Source organism: Nematostella vectensis, chromosome 1 (genome assembly GCF_932526225.1).
Source record: "Nematostella vectensis chromosome 1, jaNemVect1.1, whole genome shotgun sequence".
NCBI lineage: Eukaryota > Metazoa > Cnidaria > Anthozoa > Actiniaria > Edwardsiidae > Nematostella > Nematostella vectensis.
This window is the reverse complement of record NC_064034.1, coordinates 8,720,237-8,746,636: the sequence shown is the minus strand read 5'-3', so window position 1 is coordinate 8,746,636 and position 26,400 is coordinate 8,720,237. Positions and strand designations below refer to the sequence as shown.

The window sequence follows — 26,400 nt, the reverse complement described above, 5'->3', positions numbered from 1 at the left end:
TTCCAGGCTTTATGTCAATAGACGACTAGCCTATCGCTCACTTTCCGATTCATCACTTCTAGCCCGATTATCAAGTGATTTTATTTTTCTAAAGTGGGAGGAAAAATAGAACTTTATTTTTCATAGGGAACGAAAAAAGTGCCTGGCACGAGCCTTTAAGGCCTGATTCATACTAAAAAATGGATTCAACGCCTCAACTCTCAATACAAGCAAGTTCGAGAGAGTAATATAAACTAATTTCACCTATTGGATGGGGAGCGTGAGAACAAGCTGGGGAAAACCAGTAAAGAAGTAATACAACTCGACCAATGTATTGATGTTTATTTACAGTATGGCATATAGCACAACAAACACCGCCAAGATGTAGGACAAGCGATATCTAGAATCTACGCAATGGACCAAATCGCTTTGTCTAATTAATGACTTGCTTCTGTACGGTCAAATATTTTTAGCACTGTCACTCAAACCTCATTGACCAATCAACCGTTTCTCCTCTGCAGTAGAATTGGTTCCTGACTTGTTAGTGAGAACTCTTGGACAATTAATCATCTTGTTGCATGTATGCAGTATATTTCTAGTACAAGGAGTAAAACCATGCAGGTTAATTATTGGTCTAGACGGTGGTCAAGATTGGTTTGGACGGTGGTCTAGACCGTCAAGATATGTTTTGGACAATGGGTGACTACGCAAAATGAGGAAAGAATGCAGTTTGGGTATAAATTTATGGAAATAGGATGAACCCGGATTGAGTTGAACTGCATGGGATAGGAGGTTCAACGAAGGTCCCGTGTTGCCGCACATGGCTAAGCACAGTTATACCGCTGGCCAACCAGTTTGGGCCCTGCACTCAAAACACAGGAAGACCGATCAATCTGGACACGTGTTATTCGGGTGCTGGTTTGGGAGGAAGTTCCACTAAGGAGATACAAAATTTTACAGGAACAGGTTATTTTCCTTCTGTCAAGAGAGAAAAACGGAAAAGAAATGTCAATATCAAGTATTGTACAAGTTCTCTATCAAGAAGAAATCAAATTCAAATCACACTTACCTGGTCTGTTATATGTATAACTTCGCTTGTATCTAAATTTGTCGAACACGTCATCCTCTTCCACACCAATTCCCTTTAAAGGCAAGAGATAAAGTGGGTGGGATGGAATAAAGCAGTTTACTTCTACAAAAAGGTTGTAGTAGTTGAGAATGGAATCGTATTTTCTTCACACCCTCCTCTGTTGATAATGGTGATGATGATTGGTGGAGGAAGTGATGATGATGATGATGGCAGAGAAAGGAGATGATGGTGGACGATGAATAATGTTGGTGACGGAGGTGATATTGGTTATTGTATATAAAATTACTTGAATAACTGAATCGAGATGGAGATGGAGATGTACATAAAGGGCAATGGCATCATATTTTCCTCACACCTCCTCTTTTGCTAAAGGGTGATGATGATTGGTGGCATAGGTGTTGATGATGATGGTGGTGACGGAGGTTATGATGATTATAGCAGTGAAGGTGGAGGTGATGGTAAAGATGATGATGGTGGTGGTGGTGATGTGGAAGCGATGAAAATAATGATGCTGACAATGATGATAATGGATGATGGTAGTGGTGACAATTGGCATTTCAGTGGTTATGACGATGATGATGGTACCATACCTTGTACATGTTATGTCTCTCCCGTACTTCCCCAGCCTGGATAGGATTTTGAATTCCTCTCTCGTTCTTGCCAAGCCCAGCTCCCTCCCAGCCTGGGGTGAAAACAGGCACACACAAACAATAAACAAACGAAAGACAAATGTCCACGAGGGTTCTCTCAAATGGAAATGGCATGACAGGACCTTATGTCAACAATTCCACAAGACATGTGAGCTCGCATCCTTACCCATTTTCTTGAGCATTTGATGGCCAACGTTAGTCTCATCTAATCTTGTCTCTGTGGTTTTAGTGACAAACGGGCTGAAAAAAAAAACTAACATAAGCTTTCCAGTTCTTAACAAATGCTAATACCTGTGAACCAAGCTCTTTAAATGATGGAGACTTGACTTGAGGTGTCACTTTTTTTTTGAGCGTCAAGAGGGGCAATTCTGCTGTTGTCCTTGTTCAATTTGAAATTTATCAAGAGCCCAAGCTGTCATAGGTAGTTGCCAATGACATTAGTTGGATGCACATCTTCAAGAACATTTATCCTTAAGACTAATGCCTTATCTTGTTGAGTTAATTTTGTACTCATGAATATTTTGGTGTGTGGGAAGTTCTCATGGCCAGTACGGGCCGGTTGATGGGTCAACAGGATAATTAACCATCATCCTTATAACAACATCAACACTCTTACCTGAATGCAGGTGGACTTGGACTTTTTCTGTCAGATGAGCGAAACATGGGTGAAATGGAGCGAGACTTGGATCTAGACCGAGATCGGGAGCAGGACCTGAACCAAACACAGACACATATAGTCTAAAGTTATGTCTACATAGGTGACTTTTAGTTGGCAACTCCAATTTTGTATATACAAACACCAAACAGCTATTTGTATGTGGTGCACACACTTTATATATTTTTCTCCAAAAATAAAAAATAAAACTTTATATGAGGGAAACTATAGGGAAGCTCGGCCAATCAAGTGCAAGCCAGGAGAGAAGGACTATTTTCCCAAGAAATCTATACGTAACTGACTGTACCTTTGCCTCTGTGGTGAGCGGGACCGGGAGCGGCGCCTGTAGGGTGGGCTGACCGAGGGGGAATGTCGACGTCTTGGGGACCGGGATGTCGACCTATGTGACCGTGGAGACCTGGACCGAGACCTGTAAGATAAGGTGCTAGAGGTTCAAGTGGGAAAGTGTCGAATTGTTAGGAACCTTAAGCAACAACGATGGCAATATTTGTGACAAACAATTGAGCATAGTTTCATGTATAGATCACAACCCTCAATAAACTCATCTTTAATTGTAGAAAATGACTTTGTTTACCTGGATTGGTCAGGGGAAGTTTTCTTGGGAGGGGTACTTGGCGGCACAGGGCGGTCCTTCTTTGTAAGATCCCTCTGTTTTAAGAATGGCAACTTGGCCTTATAGAACTCAAACAGCCCACTCTGCTCCCATCCATCAGCGTTACGAGGGCTCTCATGGCTAGGGGGGCTATAGAAAGCCTCTACTGCTGCTAGCAGACGCTCACTGGGTGGCTGAGGTGCCGGTAAGCGGATATCAGCAGGGTTCAGTGGGACGTAGTCTACATCAGACAGCTAAAAAAAACATTAATGAATTAGGGAAGAACAATGCTGTTAAATAGTTAAGCTTGGTTGGCATTTCGAGGGAAGGATGTCACTCTGCTACAAAGTTATAAGGGGATCAAATGGCAAGAATAAATAGCTTCATGTGCTAAGATAATACTTATTTTCACTGTTCCCTTTATACCCTTGAAGCCAACCAAGCATGAAAGCAAGCTCACAATAGGATTTAAAAAAAAAAAAAAAGGATTAAAGATTTTAAGGTACATATAATAAACAGACACAATTTATAAGCACAAATTCTAAAGCTCACACAATATCACTCAACCCACCTTGACCATAGGTGCCATGAGGCCAGCAGGTAGCTCATAGTACATAGCCTCTGGTATAATAGGGCGTGGTGGCGGGGGCACAGGTGGGGGCCCAAACTCTTCTGGACCATAGCTGTCCGGTCCATAGTCATCTGGCCCATAGGCCTCATGACCAAAGTCATCATGTGGGGGTCGGCCATGGTTATAATCAATGGGCGGAGGTATATCCATGTTGGCACGGCCATGCTGGTAATCAAATTGCTGAGGCGGGGGCCTCACAAAGGGAGGTGGTCGGCCCTGGAAGGCTGGGTCATTGAAGTTTGGAGGGGGGCGGCTGAAGTCAGGGGGAGGAAAGTTTGGGGGTGGGAAGCCCCTGTAGTCTGGAGGCATGTGGGGTGGGGGACCCCATCGTGGAGGAAATCCTGGCAGCGCCTGATTGAAAGGTCCACCATGATAGGGATCACCCTGGTATCAAACAGAAAAAGTCAGTCACATTTAGATAAACATATGTAGTATTCTATCAAGTGTTTAATTTTGTTTATCTGAAGCTTACCAGCCTGGTAAAGTATAGCAGCAGGCATAAAAGATATATTTGGATTACAATAACAGCATATATCCTTTGTTTAAAAATGTTTAACAGACACCCATTGATAAAACAAACCAAAACACCCTAAACAATTTGTTCTGTGTAATGTTAGGTGCTCCATTACAACCAATCATTTTATTTGAATGAAATATGCTAATAGTACTAGAAATTCACTTATCATCTAAATCCCTAAGGCACAAAATTAAAAATTAAATTCTGAATAACTGATTTGATGTGATGTATTAATTAGTGAGAAACTTAGGAAACCTCACCTCGTGGTTACGCCTTTGGTCGGTTGGACCCCCTTTCTGGCCACACCCTTCGTTGGATGCCTGAGCATTCATACCATCACTTTGCTTTTGCTCATCTGGGGGTTCATCTGAAGCTTCACTGGACTCTTCTAATGAGGAATAAGTTTGATGAGTCAGAAATAACGTCATGGTGAATGTTTGCAATGGGATTAATTCAAGTACAGGAGGAGTAATTAAACCTAATGTAAATATATTTACTCAAATTATTATATGTACCAACTTTAAATTTGTTCAGAAATAGCTTTACTGTGGGTTTCAATATTCTGAGCTCTCAACAACAATTTCCGGCTTCTGTCATTCAAATTATGTAATTGGTTATACCAACAAGAAATATGTAGGGAGAAAAAAAAACATACAAAAAATGTTGAGAGCAAACTTTGTTTTCAACCATGTTCTTATGAAACAACTATTTTGTATATGTATTCTTATTACTTTTTATCGCTTTATGCTATAATTTTATCATTTTATGCTATAAGCAATGTAAAGTCATAACAAAAATCGGTACAAAAGAGTATTTCATGCATTTATCTTGTCATCCTCCAACCCAAATTTTAAAAGCACTAACCTGACAAGACCTGTTGTGGCCTTTCCTCCTTTGCCTGTGATTGTCCTTGCTGGTCATGTGATGCGTGGCCTACATTTTCCTCTTGTTGGTATCCTTGTGGCTGGCCAGGGACTGCCTGGCCTATACCAAAAGATGGAGGTGGCTGGTTAAACCCTGGTGGAGCAGTTGGGGGGAACTGTCCAGGGTTTTGCTGTTGGTACGGTGGATACTGGTGGTAGTATTGCTGGTACTGTTGTTGGTATTGCTGGTAATTTGGGTATTGCTGGAAAGCTTGTTTTGCTTGAAATTCATTTTGGATAGGGGAAGCTTGTTGTTGTTGGTAATTGGCGTTGCTGGAAAACTGACCTGAAAAGCAAAACCAACCAAGTGTCTATGACAGTGGTAGTAGAGCTGTCTCCTCACAGAAATAGGCACAAAAAAGGGGTGATTTTCTATTAACATTCTATTTTCTATTACATTCTATTAGCATATAAAAACATAGGGTTTTCAAGATCATGATGAATAGGTTGTTATAAATCTGGGTACCTTTTGACAACTCAGGCTGATATGGTTCTTAATTGGTTGTTATATTTTCAGTTACACCAGACAATAACAGTCTCTAGTCATAATGCTTGCTGACTATAACAGTCAATGCTGAATGCAACATATAAACCCATGCTGTATTTAATTAAAGTACTGAATGAAATGCACAAAACATTTATGAGAAGTATATTTTTGTTTTTGCTATCACCACACAGTCTTCACACCAGGGTTATGACAATCAATATTCAATCATTCCTATAAGAACCAATTCTTCATGGCCAGGATATTTATATGAGGTCACCGTATGCCATTTTAAGCAGAATTAGATATTTCAAATATTATTTATAACACATAATTAGGATTGACCACATATATATGAGGGAAAACAATGGAAAATAAATTAAATGAGATCAATCAACATGTGCTAGTGACATGATTTCAGAGCAAATAATTTTCCAGTGGAGAGGATTTCCTTAATTTTACTTACCTTGGCTTAACCTTTTCTGAACTTCTTCAACTTCTGCTTTAGCTGACTCTGGGTTTTTGAGTTTCTACAAAAGGTATATTTAACATGTTCATGAGTTAATCTTTATATACGGAACTACAAAAACAATTAAACTGACCAGCAAATCATTTACTGCACATCTGTTTCAAATAAGGATGCATTATGACTGGTGACTGGTGCACACAAGTGAAATAACATAGGCGTGCACGCCCTTATGTTCATATGTTCAATTGTGAATGGTTCGACATAATGACATGGACATAACCAAATATAACATGTTTTTCCCATTATGACATTATGTTGATGTCATTATGTATGTCAGGCTTAACATAAAAACACAAGAGTGTTCGTGCCTATGTTGTTACTGTATGTCACTAGTATGCACCAGGCATAAGAATCCAGATTGATCAACTCTTCCTCATGGTTATCAAATAAACAAGCAAACACTGTACAGCAATTAAATGGATTTATAGGTTTTCATAGCATGAAGCATATCACACCTGTAAAGTTGCTGCATCAAAGAAATCATTTGTTTCCCAGATTCCTAGTACTTTGGTGAGCTTCTGCATGCCTTCTCCAATGTCTCCTTGCCTCGCATAACAAAACACTGGTACAACAACCTCTTTGACTGCACTGTTAAGGTCAGTCAAGTTTTTTCGAGCAGCGTGATGCACAATGTCATTTATGATGTAGACCAGGTGCAGTTTGTTTGGGAAAGTAAGGCCTGGGGCAAAGCATCTGGCAGGGGAAACAGAACAGAAAAGCCTTTAAGAGAAAGTAATTTTATAGCATTCTTTTTATAGTGCAATGTGCCCTAACATAACCACCAAGAAAATGGTAAGAAAGTTAGGCAACTACTGCAGCATATACCGTATTGTAAGAATTGCAGTTTTAAATGGCACAAACTGCATAATGAGGATTCCATCATGTCTGATGTGCTTTGAGGTACTACTTTGCCACACTTGTTGGCTACTGAAGTTCATGTAAATCATGCAATTCTTTGAATGCTCAGCCTGTTTCATACTCTACAGATCAGAGTAACAATACCTCTAAAATATGGACCGTTTCTACACTGCAAACTAATTGCAGTTTGGCAATCAAAGATTGGCAATCAAATATTATTGACAGAAAGAAAAACGTGAAAAAAAAAGAACCAAAATTATTTATTTTATGTTTCTAATTTAGGATACCTCAAGAAGTAGGAGGCTGGGCTATGCTTTCAATGTATGCTTTAAGTCTTTTCTACTTTGATTGAGTTAGAGTTACATATCTGACGTCCAGGAACAGGTATAAGCTTTCATGAAAAAGCTACCGAATTTACTCATGTATAATGTGTACTTTTTACATTTTAAATGACCTTTACAATCGGGGTGCTTGTGAGGGTGATTGTTTGAGAGGTCGAAAATTTGCATAATCATAAAAACAATAGAAAGCCAATGATTTGCTGTTTTATGTTTAAAAAATGCTGCAATTTTGATCAGAATTTCAATCCTAATTTCAATCAACAATTCTCACAGAGTTGTTGAAGCAGTTCAAGCCATTTGATGGACGGTAATGGAATGAAAACCTGGAATGAAAAAGTATGGAGAGTGTGTTGTGGAGGACTCGGACAAGACAAAGCCTGCTTCTATACGGAGTCTTCGAGGCGCATTTTGAACAATCTAGACAGCAGGGAAGACGATCTTGTCTATCAGGTCATGGATCTCGATGACACTGTAGATAACGACGCATTTGCACAAGAACTTTTTGCCTCTGACTCTGATTCAGAGTTCGAGGGATTCAACATCTGAACACTAACGGTATGAACACTCGGAGAGAGAACATTAAAAAACATAACTTCAAACATTTTAGAGTTAGTTTTTTTCAAAGAAACATAAAAAAAAACATCAATGTAAATATGTCATTAGAAATGATGAATAGATGGAATGTTAATAGATTTTTATTATTGGTACTCTTGAAAAACTAAATTATGCTGTAACTTCATACTACGTAAACTTACGCAATGTAAATAAAAAACACATTCAGAGACCTTGTCCTTGTTTTTACTTCTAAAAATGCTTGCAGTGCTCGTGTTTTATTTGACTTTTTACATGTTTTTCGTGCCCCTTTCAACATATTTTTAACCTTAGATTTTTGTCAAAATTTAGGTAATTTTTATTTTTTTGGAAAATGACCTCGAAAATCAGGTTGTGCATTATACACAAGTGTTCCTTATACATGAGTAAATACAGTAAGCAAAACTTAATATCCATCTCACTTTTTTAGGATATACTCCATGATGTGGTGGCAGTGTTGAGGCGACTTGGCATTATTTAAGACCCAGCCACGCCCAGTCTGTTGATAGAACAAAAATATGTCTTGTTAGTATTGTTGAGAAGTGGAGGGTTGTTGATAAAACGAAAAACTATTCCAAAATCTTGAGACTAAGCTTGAAGCCTTGATCTTGATTATCAGAACTAGGACTTTACAGGCAAAGTTCTCATCATAAGGTTTACTTACAGAAATAGCATCTTTAGTACATGAATCCATTAGCTTCTGTAACATGCCATCAAACTCTTGAAAATCTAAGTCACTAGGGGGCTGAGGAGCATTCTGGTAAACAGTGGGTGGAGGAGCGGCATATTGAGCTGGTGGTGGCACAGCTGTCACAACCTGTCAATCAAAACAACCAAATTTATGTTGGTCATTATTGCTACACATACAGCCACTATGAATGTGTTATATTACATGTGCAGCCACAAGGTGTAATATTACATTGTACAGCCACTAGATGTCTTGTCTTAGCACTTCACCATACAGCACAGAAACTTTGATCATTTATATTGATCCCAATACCTGGAACCCCTATTACAGCACAGAAACTTTGATCATTTATATTGATCCCAATACCTGGAACCCCTATTACAGCACAGAAACTTTGATCATTTATATTGATCCCAATACCTGGAACCCCTATTACTATAAGTAAAATGATTGCTATAATGCTTAGTAGGGTTCTACTATTCTTCTACATCATGCATGACACAATAACCCTGATTCACCTCAAACTGGCTACAGCCTTCCAATACGTTACAACCAACAACAAATACATCAACAACAGTGGCGTAGCCAGGATTTTTAACAGGAGGGGGCCCAAAAGGCCTTTCAAGGCATTTTCTCCTGTATTTTGGATAATGTCTCAAACATTTACTGTAAATTTGGTTGCTAGGAGCCACCCTCCTGACTATGCCCCTGAACAACTCTAGTGAAAACAATACTCATACCTGTTGAGGGGGAGTTTGCTGTTGCTGTTGTTGCCAGGGTGCTGAGTTGATTGATTGTTGGACCAAAGCCTGCTGTACGAGGGCTGAGCTCTGAGGTTTGTTGTATTGACTGTTTGCTACCATTTGTGTTTGCTGCTGATGCTGCTGGGTTTGATTTGATGCTAGAAAATGCAATGTTCCTCACTATTGTGTATGATATACATTGGCCTATACAAAGACATGACTAAGAGGATGCCAAGACAGATTTTTGAACTAGAAAGCACAAAGTTACTTCTCATGGCATTATGCTTTATTTACCCCCCCCCCCCCCCTTCTATCCTTGGAAGAGTTCCTAGACTGAATATGATATTCTACTGGACACCTGCTTTTCTTATTCAACCAAGAAATAATCTGGAGTTACAAGGTACTCACCAATTTCCACAGAAACTCTCCATCTGTAATAGTTATGATAATTCTGACCACTATAAAGGAAACTGAACTTTGGGTTGTTCTTTTGTTTTTCCTTGGTCATGTCCTCAAACTTGCTGCCATTCCTCGCAACAAAGTTAGCTAACTTGTCAATGATGTTCTTAAGCTCTTGGTCTGATTAATAGAACATATTATTAGAGATCAACATGAGATTATTTGATTATAACAGCTTGTTGTGACATGCTTGTTGCCGTCGTCAAACTCTACTTGATCCCTTTAGAAAGGATCAAAACCTTCCAATTCTGTAGAGATTCAATGTGATATAACTGAGGTAGAATTTACTTTGTTGAGCTTGTCTGACTTTATCTAGTTAAGCAATAAATAAATGAAAAATAGCCTTTTAAACGTCTGAATTATGATCAAATGATGGCATTTAGAAAGAGTGACAAAATGGTCAATAGAAACTTTATAGTGGAAGTAAGAACTTTGTATAGTTTGATTTACTTCATATGTTAATCCAAGAAGTTACATTCAGAAGTGTGGTAATTAATTCATACCGTCAGGCGGAGGGAACGGTGGTTTCTGTTGAGCTACGCTCGCCATCTTGTATTTGTAGTCAGTTCGATCGCGTGTATTACATCAATCCAACATCGAAATCATAAATCCACAAGACAATTAATAGTTCTCAAAAAGATTTCCTCTCGGCATATTTCTATATTTTTACATCTTTGTCTTGACGATCTAACAGAGAATAACTTTTCCGATCTACATGAGAACAGAAGTTTGCACAATATTTTTTTTCGCAGAACTTGGACGAAGCAGAACGCATAGAACGCATGCACAAAATGGCGGCAATCAAGGTCGCGCGGGACTGGGGGTTTTTACATTAGTGTCTCGCTCACCAAAATTATTGCGAAATCGGGTAAAAAACATCTAAAAGGTAAGTCCAAAGAAAAGCAGTTTCTTCACTTTCATTTTGAATTATCTTTTTTCATCTTAGTATGTTTTCTATTCTATATTCATTTACAAAGTTGTCAATTTCCAGTATTATTGCATGGTATTCCTGTTACTATTTATGACCGCTGGTATCTTGCGGGCTCAAAATTTAAGTCGAATCGTAAAAAAGTGTCACATTTCTCAACGAAGATGGCGATCCGAATGTTCCGTGGGGTTATCCGCCCGCTGGTATCAGCGAAACCGTCTCCAGCGCTTCTGTATCGTGTGCAGTCGACTCAAGCATCCCAACAAGATTGTATCCATTAACAAAATGCATGGGAATTGCTATCTTCTTCGAAATCCATGCACCGTTTGGCTCTTGGTTGTTATGCAACGTTTTTCTTGTCACCACTCATAATAACACGAAACTCTTTTGTACGACAAATATAATTTCTTTAACCAGGGATGTTCGTTTGCAATGTTTTGTAGTAAATATTGGACACAATACTATATTTGTGAAACAGTCTTCACGTCTTGGAAAGCAAAATATAAGTTATAATGTAAGTACAGTACTTTGTAAACCTGTTTGTAGCCTTTGCTAGTACCTGCAACACGTACCTTACATTTGTAAAGTAGTTCTCGCTTCCTGCATGGGTTTATACTATAAATTTCCTGTATCTGACCGTTGTTAGGACTTTTTCACCTTAACGACTGTACAGCTGTTCAAGAGAAAAAAAGGTCAAGCTTTGGTGAGTATTCAAATGAACACTAGGTTTAACAAATAGTTAAACCTAAAGTTATATCTTATTTTTTGTGAATTGGTCCTCTAAAAATCCATGGTTTACATCACAGTGTGTCACATAAAATTAATAACCAGACCCTGATTGCATATTATTAATGAGACATATACTTTGCTTCTGTTTAAAGCAAAATTCAACTACCAGGACCCATTAAATCTTGACTGTCGGCTCACTGAGGAGGAAATCATGGTTAGGTGTGTATGAAGATTTTCTTCGTATTCTGGGAAAGAACTGACCATTTTGCATATTTGTTGCTGTTTTCTGAATCTTAAATATTTAGTGTATTGTAGGTAAAACTACATTTCAGTAAAAAATGGTTGTATTCCTTCTCAACCTGTGGCTACAGTAAGACCTGATCCCTTAAAAAAAAACAATGCACCTAGCTCACCAAGCGTCTTTTCTACTAGTGTCATGAATAATTTATTTCTTGGGTAGCAAAGATGGTCCACATTGGAGAGTATGAGGCCATTCACTAGAAAATCCCTTTCTCACTGGGTGAAGCCCAAACAAGGAATTATCCCATTGAATCAACCTCAGCCTGCAAATATCCATAAGCACAGCATTAATTATGCCCAAATAGACTTCATGATGTCCTAAGGCACTCTCCAGATGTGAAAAAGCTGTAATTTTTTAAGCAAATTACAAGCAAAACTGTTGTATGCAACAGGCTGTAGCAGTGCCATCGCTAGAAAGAAAAGGCACTGCAGTGCATTGTTGGAAACATTGGGGGGGGGGGGGGGGGGGGGGAAGAGGTTTTGGTTTTCAGTCTGTTTTACTCAAAAGTACCCAGGAGTAAAAGGGTTATACTGAACATTTTTTTTTATATTTCATTATCAAATGTGCTACTACTGAACATTTTGCACATTTTTCTCATTGTCTGTTATAATACTACTCTTATTCAAATTTTATTAAACATCAATTTTCTGAACATACTTCCAAGACTTGATTATCATGATCTATTTATAAAATTATTTAATAATTGTTTATTGTACAGGGACCAGTTTAGGGACTATTGCCAAGAGAAACTGATGCCCCGGATCTTGATGGGCAATAGGAATGAAGGTCTGTGCTCCTTGCTTGCAAACAGGGCTCAAAGATAGTGACCTGACAGTTTCATTTTAAACAACATACATTTTTTGATGTCTCAGATCCTGTTGGGAATATGAATGAAGGTCTGTGCCAAAGCAAGCAACCTACTGTTCACATTTGAACCCCAACTCAAATCAACCTCAAACTGACATTAAGCTACCCCTGTTCTGGTATTAGCATGTATTCTTGTACTATACCTTAAATTCGGATTGTGTTTTACATCTGTCTGTTCATTTTACATTAGATTATTTGCTATATTTTGGATTTCAGTCTTTGAGAGAGAAATTTTCCCAGAGATGGGTGAGCTTGGTGTTCTTGGAGCAACCATTGACGGTAAGAGTCTCTAATTTAGATGGGTGTACAGTTGTAACCAATACTAAATAATGGTATCTATTATATTTGTTCATTTTATGTTATTTTGGTTTATTACTGATTAGGTTATGGCTGTGTAACCAATACTAAATAATGGTATCTATTATATTTTTTTCATTTTATGCATTTTTGGTTTATTACTGATTAGGTTATGGCTGTGCTGGTGTCTCATCGGTTGCTTATGGCCTCATAGCTAGGGAGGTGGAAAGGTTGGTTGTGATCATGTTCATTTTACACATAATATGATGTGTACCTGAATTAAAAAAAAAGGGGAAAGCTTATTGATTCTTATCGTATAGTACCTAATAAAATATTTTGTTCATTATTATTTGTCAGGGTTGACAGTGCTTACCGTTCAGCCATGAGTGTCCAGTCCTCTCTTGTAATGCACCCTATTCATGTGTTTGGTACAGAGGAGCAGCGACAGAAGTATCTTCCTAGACTAGGTACTTTGCTTTAAGGGGGCAGGGTATGGAAACTACTTATCATGACAGAACAATGCTAAAAGACATCAAGTTTTGTCTTGCAAAATCCACCCAAGGCCTGGGTAGCCTTTAGCCAGCATTTCATGCTTCAATGTTTGTTTCAATTGGAGTAAAAAAATGACCCATTTGAAAAAGAAGAGTTTGTCTTCAGGATTTGAATACTGCCTCGTCTATCTTTACAAATTGAGTTTCCTTATAATATTCTCAAAAGCTGAGTAGGTTTAATACAAACAACTAAAGCATATCAGGTGCTAAAAGGGAATCATAAAATTGAAAATCCTTTTTTGCCATTGATAAGCTATGCCTTACCTTTTCTTAATTAATCAGCTCCTAGCAACAGAGCTGCTAACATACCAATGCAATATCATAATATCAGACATTGATATTCATACTATCGCAACAGGACGTGGTGAAATAGTTGGCTCATTTGGTCTGACTGAACCAAACCATGGTAGTGACCCAGGCAGTATGGAAACCAAGGCAAAGTACAACAAGTCAAGCAACACATACATACTGAATGGTGCCAAGACATGGTACGATCTTTTTTATTAAAAATATACAAATACAAATACTGTACATATGTAACATTTGGTTGGTGAAAAAAAAATATTCTTCTTGCTCAATACAGCTGCAGTAGATGTTTTTTGTGCCATTATGTTTGTAAAGATATGATGTCTCACATGCAGTGTACAGTATGTTCAGGTTTTAACAGCCTAAAGAAAGGAAGGTTATTGAGTTATTGAGATCCACCTAATGTCTCATGGTGTTATTTTTTTAGGATTACTAACTCTCCGATTGCTGATATATTTGTTGTTTGGGCCAAGTGTGAGGACAACATTATAAGAGGATTCATTCTAGAAAAGGTGAATTGAAATGTGTTCAGTATGTACTTGTCTGGTGTCACTACCTCAATCCAAGATAAAATGTATATCCAATGTGAGCAATAATTAAATAATTGAAGGCTAAATGTCTCTACTTTATGCAGACTGAGGTTTTTTGTCTTTCCCAACTCCCCAGAATTGTTTCCCATTTCAGAGATCCCCTTCCCTGCAGAATTGCATGCTCTACTAAATGATTGATATTAAACCAAAGTTGATGAGAGATGTGAATGTACTTTGTTACACTATTTTATGTGTTTTGTGCACCTGTAGGGCATGGCTGGTCTGTCAGCACCCAAGATCGATGGCAAATTCTCTCTACGTGCATCAGCCACAGGAATGATCGTAATGGAGGATGTGGAGGTACCAGCTGAGAACCTCCTTCCAAACGTTGAAGGGCTTAAGGTATGTTTCACATATTTTATATAAGCTTTGCCTATAAAGTACAGTACTTATACAGAAAAAAAGTATGCTTTACAAAAAATAATGACATAAATAATAATGAAGAAATAAGCCCTTTTTTTAGAATACCTGTATATCCAATATAATGATGATTTTGCCAATCAGGTGAACAGATTTGTTAGCAAGGATGGGCTTTTATACCATAGACACTACAGTGCACATAAGATTATTTGAGCAATAAGTCTGATTTTATTCATTTGTTCAGTTATTGAATGGTATATCAATGAATAAAATATAAATTTGTGAAGCTATTCACATTGGAATGATAAATTATGAGAGCCCAGATTCAGGTAGTCGAGTTGAAGGCAAAGGAAGGCTCCTCAGGCAACTATCATGCAACTCATGTCTGACAATGGATCACAGCTTAGGTAGAAATTGTTGGTTTTGTGAAAAAGGTTGAACCAGATAACCCGGAGAAAAACTATCTGAAAAAAGGCAAGACCAACTAAATCACCTCATGTCAAAACCAGGAATCCCATCCAAAACACAGCGGTGAGAGGCACAGCCAACTCCCCTATTGATTTATCAAACATATACATTAGTTCACCATTAAAATAAGACTGTTATGTTACAACAGCTGAGATACAGTATCTTCAATAATTTCATGGTTGCATATGTAATGTTGGCTATGAATGTTATTCACCAGGGTCCATTCAGTTGCCTTAATAGTGCACGATATGGAATAGCATGGGGTGCGCTTGGAGCTGCAGAATTCTGTTATGAGACAGCAAGGCAATATGTGCTGGATAGGTGAGCATTTTTGGCCCATTAAATACTCTGATAGTCCAATTTACATTCAGCTAGCTGCTTGATACAGTAGGTGTACTTAGGGTGCACAAATACATATGTAATTTCAACACAAATATTTCATGCATACCAAAAAGAGTGTTACTATTTTGCCCATTGCGGCATTATGAAGACTTATCAACTTGGATTTTGCATTGTTTTTAACATGCCCATTCCATAACATACATATAATATATAGTCAACTATAGAATACAGAAATGAGCATTAGTTACATATATCATATAAATTGAAATATGCGAAATACAATTAGTTTACTTTCAATCGTCTGCTGTTAGTCCTTTTTTGCACTGCTGATCTAACTCGATTTATTCGAACTAAGCTTTATCTAGCACTGCGGACGTTTGTTATTTTTGTATTTTATTGTAATTACGTAATCCTATCAATTACAAATTCTTTTTTTTTGTTTTGTTTACATTTCTTAGATAGTTCATTTACTTACTTAGATAGTGATTGTTTCTTGCCAAATATGCTTCAACATTGTTTTTGTGTTGGAATGTGCAGAACAGTAACATTCAAATTTTTGGATCTTCATGATGTTTCTGGTGTTCTATGGAAAAAGGTTCAAAACTGGAGTATTGTCTGCAAATTCTCAAGTACTTTACTCCTTTAGGGTACAGTTTGGGCGACCACTGGCATCCAACCAGCTTATCCAGAAGAAACTCGCAGACATGGCAACAGAGGTTAGAAGTACTTATGGTACTTTCTTATTTGAAATAACTAATGCCTGATTAGCAATGTCTTTATTTTAGATATCCATAGGACTGCAAGCTTGCCTGCAAGTCGGCCGTTTGAAAGACGAAGGAAGGTGTGGTAACATTGTGAACATGGTTCTCAACAAATGTTTGCCTGACAGGGCTTACAGAAGATTTTAATTCCTGAAGGGATTTGAATCACTATTCAAACAGCTTTTATGCTTTACAGCATTGAAAGGTGGCTTTGTATTAGTGGTCACGGTAACAGTATAAGGATTAAGGCTGATAGATTTTGGTAGGTATATATGTCATAAATTTATTGACCCAATGTAATTTTTTTTTTCAGACATTGTCCTGATATGGTATCGATGATCAAGAGGAACAGCTGTGGAAAAGCACTTGATATTGCTCGTCAATCAAGGGATATGCTGGGAGGTACATTACATTAATCAACATCACTTCTACCATCATCAACTTGGCATTTACCGTCACCACTAACATCCACATTATCATCATCAACATTACTTTTACCATCATCAACGTCATCATCATTAACACTACTTTTATCCACTCCACTATCATCATCACCATCTCCGACATCGTCAAATTGGCTTTTACCAGCATCAACGTCATTATCATTAACAGTAGTTTTACCCACTCCACGATTATCATCATCATCTCCAACATCGTTAAATTGGCTTTTACCATCACCACTAACATTTACACTATGATTATCATTACTTTTACCATCTCCACTATCATCATCACCATCTCCGACATCGTCAAATTGGCTTTTACCTTCACCGCTATCAACAGCATCATCATCATTAACATAATTTTAACCATCTCCACTATCACCATCTCCAACATCTTCAATTTGGCTTTTACCATCATCAACGTCATCATCATTAACAGTACTTTTATCCACTCCACTATCATCATCTTTATCTCCAACATCGTCAATCCGACTTTGCCAGCATCACTATCATCAAGATGTCGTCATTATCATTATTCTCATCTTAAAATACCTCCACCAACACCACTTATGTCAACATTATCTATTTATTGAAGCACTCGATTAAAATCCTTGTCATATTTCAGGTAATGGCATATGTGATGAGTATCACATCATTCGGCACGTCATGAACTTGGAGTCTGTAAATACTTATGAAGGTAAAAGAATTTAACACTTCGGTAACATTTCCAATCTCGGTATAAATTCTAACTTTCGCTTGTACCTGTTCCTAGGCACACACGACATTCACGGTCTAATCCTGGGCCGAGCTATTACTGGGATCCAGGCCTTCTCTAGATAATCGACTGAACGTCCCAGCGGTCTTTGCATCCCCAAAAGGTCTCTACCGCAGAAAAATAAGTTTTCCCTGCGCGGCGTTTTCGTTGACGAGGAAAGAAAGTGCTCGATCCCAAATTATTTTGCGCACGAGGATGAATACGTTTGTCAGGTCGCCCCCGTCAAAATTTTATAGAAAACTGTAAATATTCAGGTAACAAGGTTTTCTCGAAAAGGTAAAGTGCGTTGGACGTCGTTCTTGCTGTTAAGATGAAATAGGTTAGATAGTTGGGGCCCTAAATACCAAGGGTTTCGCTTGGGGGCTTGATACTGCATGGAGTTCTTTTTAAAGAGGTGACTAAACAGTAGGACTTATTGGTAAATAAGGGTGTAGAAAATAATGACGATATTTGCCAGGCCATGATGATTGGCAAACTTGAAATCTACCCCCAGATACCCTGCATATCGGAGTGCAGGCTTTGACACCGGCGTTGGGGATACCTTCAATTTAGAAAATACGGATTGTGTTCAATTTAGACAATACGGAATGTGTATTTATTGCGTGTACCTTAAATTAACAATTTTAACGTCACATGTAGTGGTCTCGGTATTGTATTGACCTATAAGGTAGATAATTAGTCAGGCCATTTCTTCTAAACATGTTTACAAAAGTTTATACCGTGTTAAACAACATTTTTCATAAGAATCCTTCGGAGCATAAGGGCTCTTGTATGTACAGGGTCGTAGCCAGGGGGGTGGCCCAGGGGCCCGGGCCCCCTCTTCTAGCAGCCAAAAATACAGTAAATGTATGAGACATTATCTAAAATACAGGAGAAAATGGCTTGAAAGGGCCTTTTGGGCCCCCTCCTGTTAAAAATCCTGGCTACGCCGTTGATGTACTCCATATAAGGCCCATGTTTGTTTTCATCAAAAATTCCAATTTTGTAGCTTTTAACAAAATAATGTAATAATGCATTGTTGTCTTTCTCGGCTGAAAGCTAAATTGTTTACATGGCCAGCCTGTCAGTACACTACCGATACCGTGGGTCTAGCATGTAAATTTTATAAACAGTAAAACCAAATGACCACAAACATGTTTATTCATCTCCCCTACTCACAGGATCTAGGGGGAGGGGGGTCAATACCGTTTTACCGGACGCTTTTGTTCACCAGTCCCGCCTTCCTGCTCGCTGTTTACCCCCAAATCCCGTTATTGGGAGCTAGAATGCCGTCCCTGGAAGTTTAAATCCCATGATCGCCAAAATCATCAACACCATCTCGAACATCATGTAATTGGCTTTTACCTTCGATTAATATCATCATTGTAAACATTACTTCCACCCTCCAATCATCAACACCATCTCCAACATCGTTAAATTGGCTTTTACCATCACCACTAACATCAACATCATCATCATTAACATAATTTTTACCATCTCCACTAACATCATCCCCAACATCGTTTCTCCGACTGACATCACTATCATCAAGACCACCATGTCGTCATTAAAATCATTCTCATCTTAAGGTAATTCCCTTGAATTGTACTGCGCACCCCATTAGCGCATAGTGGCGCGCGCTGTTCGAATTTTCCGGTATTAAATGCGCGAGCGCGCCACAGTTGTACAAGAAAACACAGCAAAAGGCGCGCGTTTTTTACTTAAAATCGCTTCGACAGAAAAACGGTTACCCCCATTTTTTATTTGCTCAAATAGTTAAATATATACGGAAAAATGATATACTGAAAGAAGAAAAAAAAGTTAGGTTGTAGAAGTTTTGTTATTTCTCTTAAAAGCCGTACAAATACTTCAAAATTGCGCTTTTTACCGTATGAATAGTGGCGAAAACAATGTCTTTTAGTGCGATCTCTTAAAATGTGATTTGTTTTGAACATTAGCTACTACGGGTTATTGTTTAGGAGATCGGATTTTGGCAGCTCGACAAACAAAACTTAATTTTCTAAAGACTATAGGCACTCTTTTTGAAAACTAAGAGTTGGAATTTTTCCTTGCGCGATCAGTTAAAACGCGGTAACTCTACTCCCCTCTGTTGTGAAAACGAGGTCGGTACCCCAATTTTTTTATTACATTTTTTGAAAGCCCTTAACTTCAATATTGTTTAATGCCAAGTTTTAAAAAATTCTGGGTTGTAGAACTATTTCAAGGGAATTACCTTAAATCAACTATTAAAATTCCGTTTCTGAGAGTTAAAGTGCATCTGAAGGAATAAAACCGATATCCTACAAAACGGCTCATTCATCGATATCTAATATCTCCTATATGCTAGAAGAATCTTTATTACCAAAAATCCCGATTTCCCATAATCCACGATTTGCCCTTTGAATATACCAGTCTGTAAAACACCTTTGTCGCTGACCGACAAACGTATTGCGGGCGCGTGGCGCGGAAATCAAACTTGTCAGCTCGCGCGCGCAGTCTGCATCTTCATTCACGAAAATGAGCGCTTCTCCATGTAAAACAACAAACTGCCGAGTGAGAAAGCGATGCCAGTGACATCGAGCCAGAGAAAGCGACTCAACAACGCTACAGAAACGTATTTTTGCCATACCAAGACGAGTCATTTGAAGACAAATGATATATGGCTGGCGAAATACCAAAAAATACAGGAAGCGAAAAGGGAACTGGAGAAGAAGCTTGTCAGCCGTCTAAATGGTTTGACAACAGTAGAATCGTGAGTGTGATATCTGTAGATACGAACAAAAGGAATTATATCTTACATCTTACAAGTTTATTGTTGTCTTACTTCATGGTTATATCACGCGAGTACAACTGCTCGCTACATATTTTGTTGTTTTTGAAAAATTTTTACTTTAAATTACTCCATCGCTTCTGTCTTCGATTCTACGCTACTTTTGTTTGAACACGCAAGTTTTACATTCAGACACTGTCTCTAAAACGGCTGGATATACGACCCTGAAATAAAATAAAATTAAACGATTTACCTGTTTGCCGTTTTCGTACTCATGTTGACATGAGTATTTTGAAATGCAAGCACTTATAAGATGTTTTCATGAGCACTTAATTACATAAAAAATAAAAAAATTAAAAGCAAATCGCATTTGTGCGAAAAAATGTTGGTTCTTTAGCTTTTCATCTAGGTTTTGAGGATCGTATATCATTGAAATTATCAGTGATCTATACAAATACATAAATGACCCCACTTTGAAAAAAAAACAGGCATTTTGTGCGAGTTGAAATTGCCGAAATCATCAACAAATTTGTGCCGACTTTTTGTGGGTAAAGCAAATGCTATGAGAATGGCAACAAAAATACTCAAACCATCCCGATTGAGAATATGGTACCCTTGGAAAGGCTACTATATCACATACATACTGTATATAACAAATGCTTTAATGCATTATTTAATCAAAAGGTGTACTCAAGAAAATTTATTTAGCAAATGTTTACATTTTAAAAGGCAGAGAGAGCACGTCTCACAAGATATACGATCCTACACGAGACGAAAATATGATAAAAAATAATGTTTGTGCGAAAAAATGTGGGTCCTTTAGCATTTCATCTAGGTTTTGAGGGTCGAGTATCATTGAAATTATGTGTGATCTATACGAAAACCTAAAGGACCACCCAACTTTGAGCAAGATATCAAGCATTTTGTGCGAGGTAGAATTGCTGTTACCCACACCAAAATGGCGCCGTGTTTTTTGTAACGCAGTACGATTAGATGAAATGGTTAAAAAAAATAAAACAGCTTAAAGGGTCTTCATTTTTATCTACGACTAGTCTAAAAGGTAGAGCACTGAGAAGACAAAGAAGACAAAAAGGATTTGACCTGTCGGCTGCGTTTGACACTATAGAACACTCGGCTCTGTTGTCGCGTATGCAACATCGTTATGGAATTAATGAGATAGCACTCCAGTGGTTCAAATCATATCTAACTGGCAGAACTCAACAAGTCCTTATAGACGGTGTTCTATCCTCCAGCCAACCACTGCGTTATGGCGTTCCTCAGAGTTCTGTACTCGGCCCGTTGTTGTTCTCTTTGTTTTTCGCGCCTATCGAAGATGTTGTTCGTGCACATGGTCTTGGTGCGATGATGTATGCTGATGACACGCAGTTATATGTGTCCATTTGCCCGTCTGAAGATCGGTCTTCAGTTCTATCAAGGCTTGAAGTCTGTGTCAAGGATATCCTCATCTGGTGTACGTCAAATGGCCTCGCTTGTAACCCCGATAAAACGGAAATTGTACATATCTCATCTCGATTCACGTCAACCAACATAATTCCTGAAATCGACGTTGATGGACATTTCATCAAACCAGCCCAGGCAGCACGCGACCTCGGAGTAATCATCGATTCGAGTTTATCTATGACAAAACATGTCAACAGCATCTGCAAATCAGCCTACCATTCTATAAGGAACATTGGCAGAATACGGAAATACCTTGACCGCAATAACTGTGAGCAGCTCATTCATGCTTTCATAACTTCAAAACTAGATGCCTGTAATAGTCTTCTGTCTGGACTCCAAGAAAAAGAAATAGCCAAACTACAGCGTGTTCAGAACTCTGCCGCAAGACTAATCGTTGGTGCTAAGAAGAGGGACGCCATTACACCCATTCTTAAGGAACTTCACTGGCTACCTGTTGCTTCTAGAATAGACTTTAAAATTCTTACAATCACACATAAAGCTCTCCACAACCAGGCTCCTGAATATATCACTGAACTCTTAACACCGTATACGCCATCTCGATCCCTTAGATCTGCTAACAAGAACCTTCTCGTCATTCCTAAATCACGAACAAAAACTTATGGGGACAGATCTTTTTCAAACTTTGCAGCTAAATTATGGAACTCCCTCCCCCTACACATTAGAAACACCGACTGTCTCAGCAAATTTAAATCGTCTTTAAAGACGTACTTATTTTGTAAGCACTACAACAATTGATTAGTTTTTAACCATTAGAAATATAAGTAGAATAGAGTAGGATGTTTGTAAAGCATTGAGATTTTTATAATGCTATATCAAATTATTATTATTATTATTATTATTACATCTCTAGTGAGACGGAACAAAATATGTTTACATACACAGCAAAAATGTGAAAGCAAATTATATCACTTTTTGTGCAAAAAAATGTGGGTCCTTTAGCATTTCATCCATGTTTTAGGGGTAATACATCATTTGAATTATATGTAAGCTATATCAATATCTAAAGGACCCATCTTTTAGCGAGATAATCAGCATTTCGTACTAACTACTTTGGTAAACTATGATAACTGCAATGGTACCATGTTGGGTCAGTAAAGCAAAGTAAATGCTTTCAAAATTGCAAAATCATTTGAATAATCAATAAGTGGCTACTTTAAGTGCAAGCAAGATATACGTTTTATATTTGTATAAGGTTATATTTACATTATAAGCCCTCTAACAAGAGGAAAAGCACTTTATTTCCACGTCGAATAAAGTTGCAAGGTAAAGACGCCGCATGCAGCCAAAATTGTTTACTCCTTATTTGGTGTTTATTTCGCGCCAACTGGCGCTTTACCCGTGAGGGGACTGGGCAAGAAGGTGTTTTACAGACTGGTATATTCAAAGGGCTGTAAAAAAAACTCGGGGTTTATGGGAAATCGGTGATTTTTGGAAATAAAGATTCTTCTAGTATTGATGATATTATATTTGATGAATCCTCCGTTTTGGAGGATATTGCTTTTATTCCTTCAGATGCACTTTAAAATCCCGTTCCTGGAAGTAAAAATCCCGTTACCGTTCCTAAAAGCTGAAATTCCGTCCTTTATAGCCTACTTGTAGGCGTCGGAGTTTTTTATTCGGTGAAAACCCGGATTTCGCAATTTGGGAAAATACGGACGTATGGGTGGCTCGCCTTTCGCCCCAAGCCTACGAAGTAAGCGTTTCCGTTTCTCTCAGGCAATGCCACGACCTGTAAACTTATTCCCTTCGCTCTTGCCCCGAGTGAAAGCGAGACGGTGAAAGTCTCTATTATCTTAGTTGTGGCACTCGCTCTAAATAAAAAAAAAACGCAACGAGAGAGCCTCTAGGTACCTAGGCTCGGTATCCAGCCGTGGTGGTTTCGGTGCGCCCGCGATCCTCCCCATTCCACGGTGGAGGAGAGCGCGACGAAACCACGGCTGGAAACCGAGCCTACTTGTTACCCAAGGCAACATGCCTGCAACGTTATCATGATCAAAAGCACCTCTAGTCTCGAGGTCGTCATTGTAGTGATATGTATCCTAAACAAGGCAAAAGACGAAATAGATAGAGCTTACCGGTCAATATCCTTGTCCTTTATCATTTACCTCCTCGAAATCACTCACCGGGACTTTCAGTGACGTCAGACCCTCATGCAAACATGGTATTTGTTTCTATTTTAATAATAATCAATCAGCACAACCGATGTCTTATACCGAAACGAAAAGAACTAGTACACTATATCGCACAGCACTTTCTTAAAAACGCCTATGAACAGAATATTTCGCAATCAAATGGAAAACGATGCGCTTTGACTAAGAGGTGGAAAGGGCGAAAAGAGGGAAAAGCCCCTTGGGGACAGTAAAAATGTGCTTGACAATTATCCAAAAGCTGAGCTGGCAGTTTCGATTTCGAAGCTGTGACTATTCATGTTCAGAAACCCGAGGTATCTGTCGCTTTACTGCTGTTTTTAATGCACGCTGGCTGCTGATCCTAAGATTAAAACCACCCTCTGGTGTTTGTATCTAATGTGTGATAGACTACCAGCAGAGTAAATTGGCAATAAGCTATTTTAGAGTTTATTTTAGGCGTCCATCTGTTAGCGAGGAAGCGCGTTAGCACAACGATTTGTATTTAATTGGCTTTGCAACGCGGAAACTTGATAAAATGGTTGGTGGGGAAAGTGGGAAAATATGCTAGCAGGAATAAAACTACGACTACTCGAAATTTAATTTTTTTCGCGCACATCGATACATTATAATGTTTTTATATCTTTAACGTGCGTCATATATAAAAACATGCCAAGGGAATGAATTGCCTTATTTCATTGATGTTCTTTCTGACATGGATTTATTGTTCTCAAGGAGCGTTCCTTTATTTCCTTTACTTGTAAAATTGCTTTTATTAGCCCTATCCAATTTGTTTTGAGTCTTATCGATAAGTTAAAGGCTGATGGCAATTCCCATTCGCGAAATAAAATTTACACTCGAGGGTCTCTCTTCGTTCTCTAATATGAATTTAAGACTAAACTTATAAATAATCTCTTCTTCGGTGCACTAAAAACAAAATAAATAACGTTTGCTAAACTGGGAAATATTTGGGCAATTTTGAATTTTAGAGTGCACACTATTGATCTTATGGTCTTGAAGACTTTTATCTAAAACATTTCTAGGATTGAGGAATGACCATCTCTTTGAAATATCTGTTCATTATTGAAAGTTCTCAATATGAGTATTGTCAAGGTTCTGGATTTCACCTTTCTATCATTCCACCGTGTTGAAAGCGGAATTAAAAAACGTTTCTTCTTTTATTTTATCAACTCAATGTGAACGTTATTCCTCTTTTTCTTTTAGAAAGCCATCGATTCTCATAGCTATTTTAATCGTCAGAAATTTTCTTTTCGAGAAAAGATAACCACATAGGCGCCATTTGGCGATCAGCGCCCCTCAGAAGCGCTCTTTGTCGGAATCTGGAATGGATTGCACCGCTCAAGTGGAAGCGATAGACAAGTCAATAAGTGTATGTCTCCAAGAAGGGTTGGCTGTAGTCGTGGAGCTTCGCCTTATTTCTTCGAACGTACAGCTACCGCGGTTGGAGCTAGAAAGTCTTCGTCGGCATTTTTGGAGGACCTCTTTCGCTGACGCTAACTTTTCGCTGTAAAAGCTACTGCTAACGCTATCCACAGATTTAGGTATTTCCGGGTCATTCCCTCCGATCCAAGAGCGGTCCATTACAAGTGACATAGCTTTGGCTTGTAGAATCTGAGCCAGCCATTCATTTCTTTCCTCCTCCGAGAAACAAGAAAGTAATAAAGACCGCGATGTTGAGCTAGAGCGCTTAACCAGTCTTAAACAGTATTTAGTTTTAGGTTGCTTTTCGGAGATTTCTTCGATGTAAAGAGACATATCGTTAAAGTATATGACCTCTCTTGGAGTCTCTATCTCTGAATCTTTTTCTGTTCTATAATAACACAGGCACTCTTTCGTGAGCACAAAGTATCGTAAGTGCCATTGTAGTTTTATCATATCCCCTTGCTTTAATAAGTAACCATTTTTGAGAACCGGTCCGTTGTTTTGCTTGATTATTCCCATCTCTGTCTGAATATGACGCTTCAGCGCTTTCTCCACAAAAAAACTTGCAAGCTGCAGTACGAGCGGCAGCAATGATTCGATCACCCAAAACAATTTTCTTCTCTGTGTGAACTTTATAGTTTGGACTCGAGCACAGCTTCAGAGTAATCCTTTGAAAACTAAACCTTTTGCTTGTAAAGCTTGACTGCCCTCCTTGATGCGCTAGTTTCGTGCTTTTACGGCCTAAACGAGTGCAATTTTCTCCGGAAATACAGTTTCAAGGAAATGATCTCAGCGCCCACTTCAGCGGTTTCTACAAAAGGCTTTCTCCGCAAACCAAAGTGAGTTATGCCTCATTTGACCGCCCGTCATCCCTATATTTATACGACAGTCACTTAGCTTTAGACCAATCAGAACACAGAAAAATGCTTAACTTGCGCATTAGGTTTTCATCACAAATGATGACATTCTTTATCGATTCGGTAATCCTATATTACGAGAGCTCACATTGAGTGAGAAGGTCATAAGTCTTACATGTGAATGAAGGCTCAATTTCTTGGTATTCGCTGATCAGGACATTTTGACTATGTACTCTGTATAGCTTTTATTATTTATCAAGCATATGGTATTTTT

General features: G+C 38.4%; 3 protein-coding genes across 5 annotated transcripts; 1 reads left to right on the top strand and 2 right to left on the bottom strand.

Moving 5' to 3' along the window:
- Window positions 1–305: 305 nt before the first annotated feature.
- On the bottom strand, window positions 306–10,576 carry LOC5520377 (calcium homeostasis endoplasmic reticulum protein). 2 transcript variants are annotated; one of them, XM_048727841.1, is made up of 17 exons: window positions 10,255–10,576; window positions 9,701–9,871; window positions 9,290–9,450; window positions 8,526–8,678; window positions 8,284–8,360; window positions 6,527–6,764; window positions 6,009–6,072; window positions 5,000–5,344; window positions 4,396–4,523; window positions 3,559–4,002; window positions 2,970–3,241; window positions 2,682–2,804; window positions 2,336–2,431; window positions 1,886–1,959; window positions 1,660–1,751; window positions 1,049–1,121; window positions 306–957 (listed from the first exon to the last, which is right to left on the bottom strand). In XM_048727841.1, exons 1-17 carry the CDS (start codon window positions 10,298–10,300, stop codon window positions 947–949), a joined length of 2,568 nt encoding a protein of 855 aa, XP_048583798.1. In that variant the 5' UTR covers window positions 10,301–10,576; the 3' UTR covers window positions 306–946. The 2 variants fall into 2 exon arrangements, with proteins under 2 accessions (XP_048583798.1, XP_048583795.1); XM_048727838.1 differs by having other exon boundaries at window positions 306–915; window positions 10,255–10,575.
- A 216-nt stretch (window positions 10,577–10,792) lies between these two features.
- LOC5520378 (glutaryl-CoA dehydrogenase, mitochondrial) lies at window positions 10,793–18,601 on the top strand. 2 transcript variants are annotated; one of them, XM_032365375.2, is made up of 16 exons: window positions 10,961–11,193; window positions 11,326–11,382; window positions 11,561–11,627; window positions 12,428–12,495; window positions 12,793–12,855; window positions 13,043–13,103; window positions 13,231–13,340; window positions 13,783–13,912; window positions 14,158–14,242; window positions 14,531–14,662; window positions 15,366–15,469; window positions 16,137–16,206; window positions 16,276–16,331; window positions 16,565–16,653; window positions 17,320–17,391; window positions 17,467–18,601. In XM_032365375.2, the coding sequence occupies exons 3-16, from the start codon at window positions 11,620–11,622 to the stop codon at window positions 17,532–17,534; spliced, it is 1,116 nt and encodes a 371-aa protein (XP_032221266.2). In that variant the 5' UTR covers window positions 10,961–11,193; window positions 11,326–11,382; window positions 11,561–11,619; the 3' UTR covers window positions 17,535–18,601. The 2 variants fall into 2 exon arrangements, with proteins under 2 accessions (XP_032221265.2, XP_032221266.2); XM_032365374.2 differs by lacking the exons at window positions 10,961–11,193; window positions 17,467–18,601 and adding an exon at window positions 10,793–10,949 and having other exon boundaries at window positions 11,353–11,382; window positions 17,320–17,405.
- Window positions 18,602–24,528: 5,927 nt separating this feature from the next.
- LOC5520448 (pleckstrin homology domain-containing family A member 2) lies at window positions 24,529–26,140 on the bottom strand. The gene has a single exon (XM_001640236.3). The coding sequence runs from the start codon at window positions 25,786–25,788 to the stop codon at window positions 25,186–25,188; it is 603 nt and encodes a 200-aa protein (XP_001640286.1). The 5' UTR covers window positions 25,789–26,140; the 3' UTR covers window positions 24,529–25,185.
- Between the last annotated feature and the right edge of the window lie 260 nt (window positions 26,141–26,400).

Excerpts from the sequence above, each read along its gene's own strand:
- LOC5520377 (XM_048727838.1), bottom strand. The coding sequence starts at position 10,300 with ATGGCGAGCGTAGCTCAACAGAAACCACCGTTCCCTCCGCCTGACG. Across the intron at positions 9,872-10,254 it reads ACCGTTCCCTCCGCCTGACG|ACCAAGAGCTTAAGAACATC; the intron begins GTATGAATTAAT and ends TCTATTAATCAG. Across the intron at positions 9,451-9,700 it reads GAGAGTTTCTGTGGAAATTG|CATCAAATCAAACCCAGCAG; the intron begins GTGAGTACCTTG and ends TGCATTTTCTAG.
- LOC5520448 (XM_001640236.3), bottom strand. The coding sequence starts at position 25,788 with ATGGGAATAATCAAGCAAAACAACGGACCGGTTCTCAAAAATGGTTAC.
- LOC5520378 (XM_032365374.2), top strand. The coding sequence starts at position 10,844 with ATGGCGATCCGAATGTTCCGTGGGGTTATCCGCCCGCTGGTATCAGCG. Across the intron at positions 10,950-11,352 it reads TCAAGCATCCCAACAAGATT|CTGTTCAAGAGAAAAAAAGG; the intron begins GTATCCATTAAC and ends ACGACTGTACAG. Across the intron at positions 16,207-16,275 it reads TCGCAGACATGGCAACAGAG|ATATCCATAGGACTGCAAGC; the intron begins GTTAGAAGTACT and ends TCTTTATTTTAG.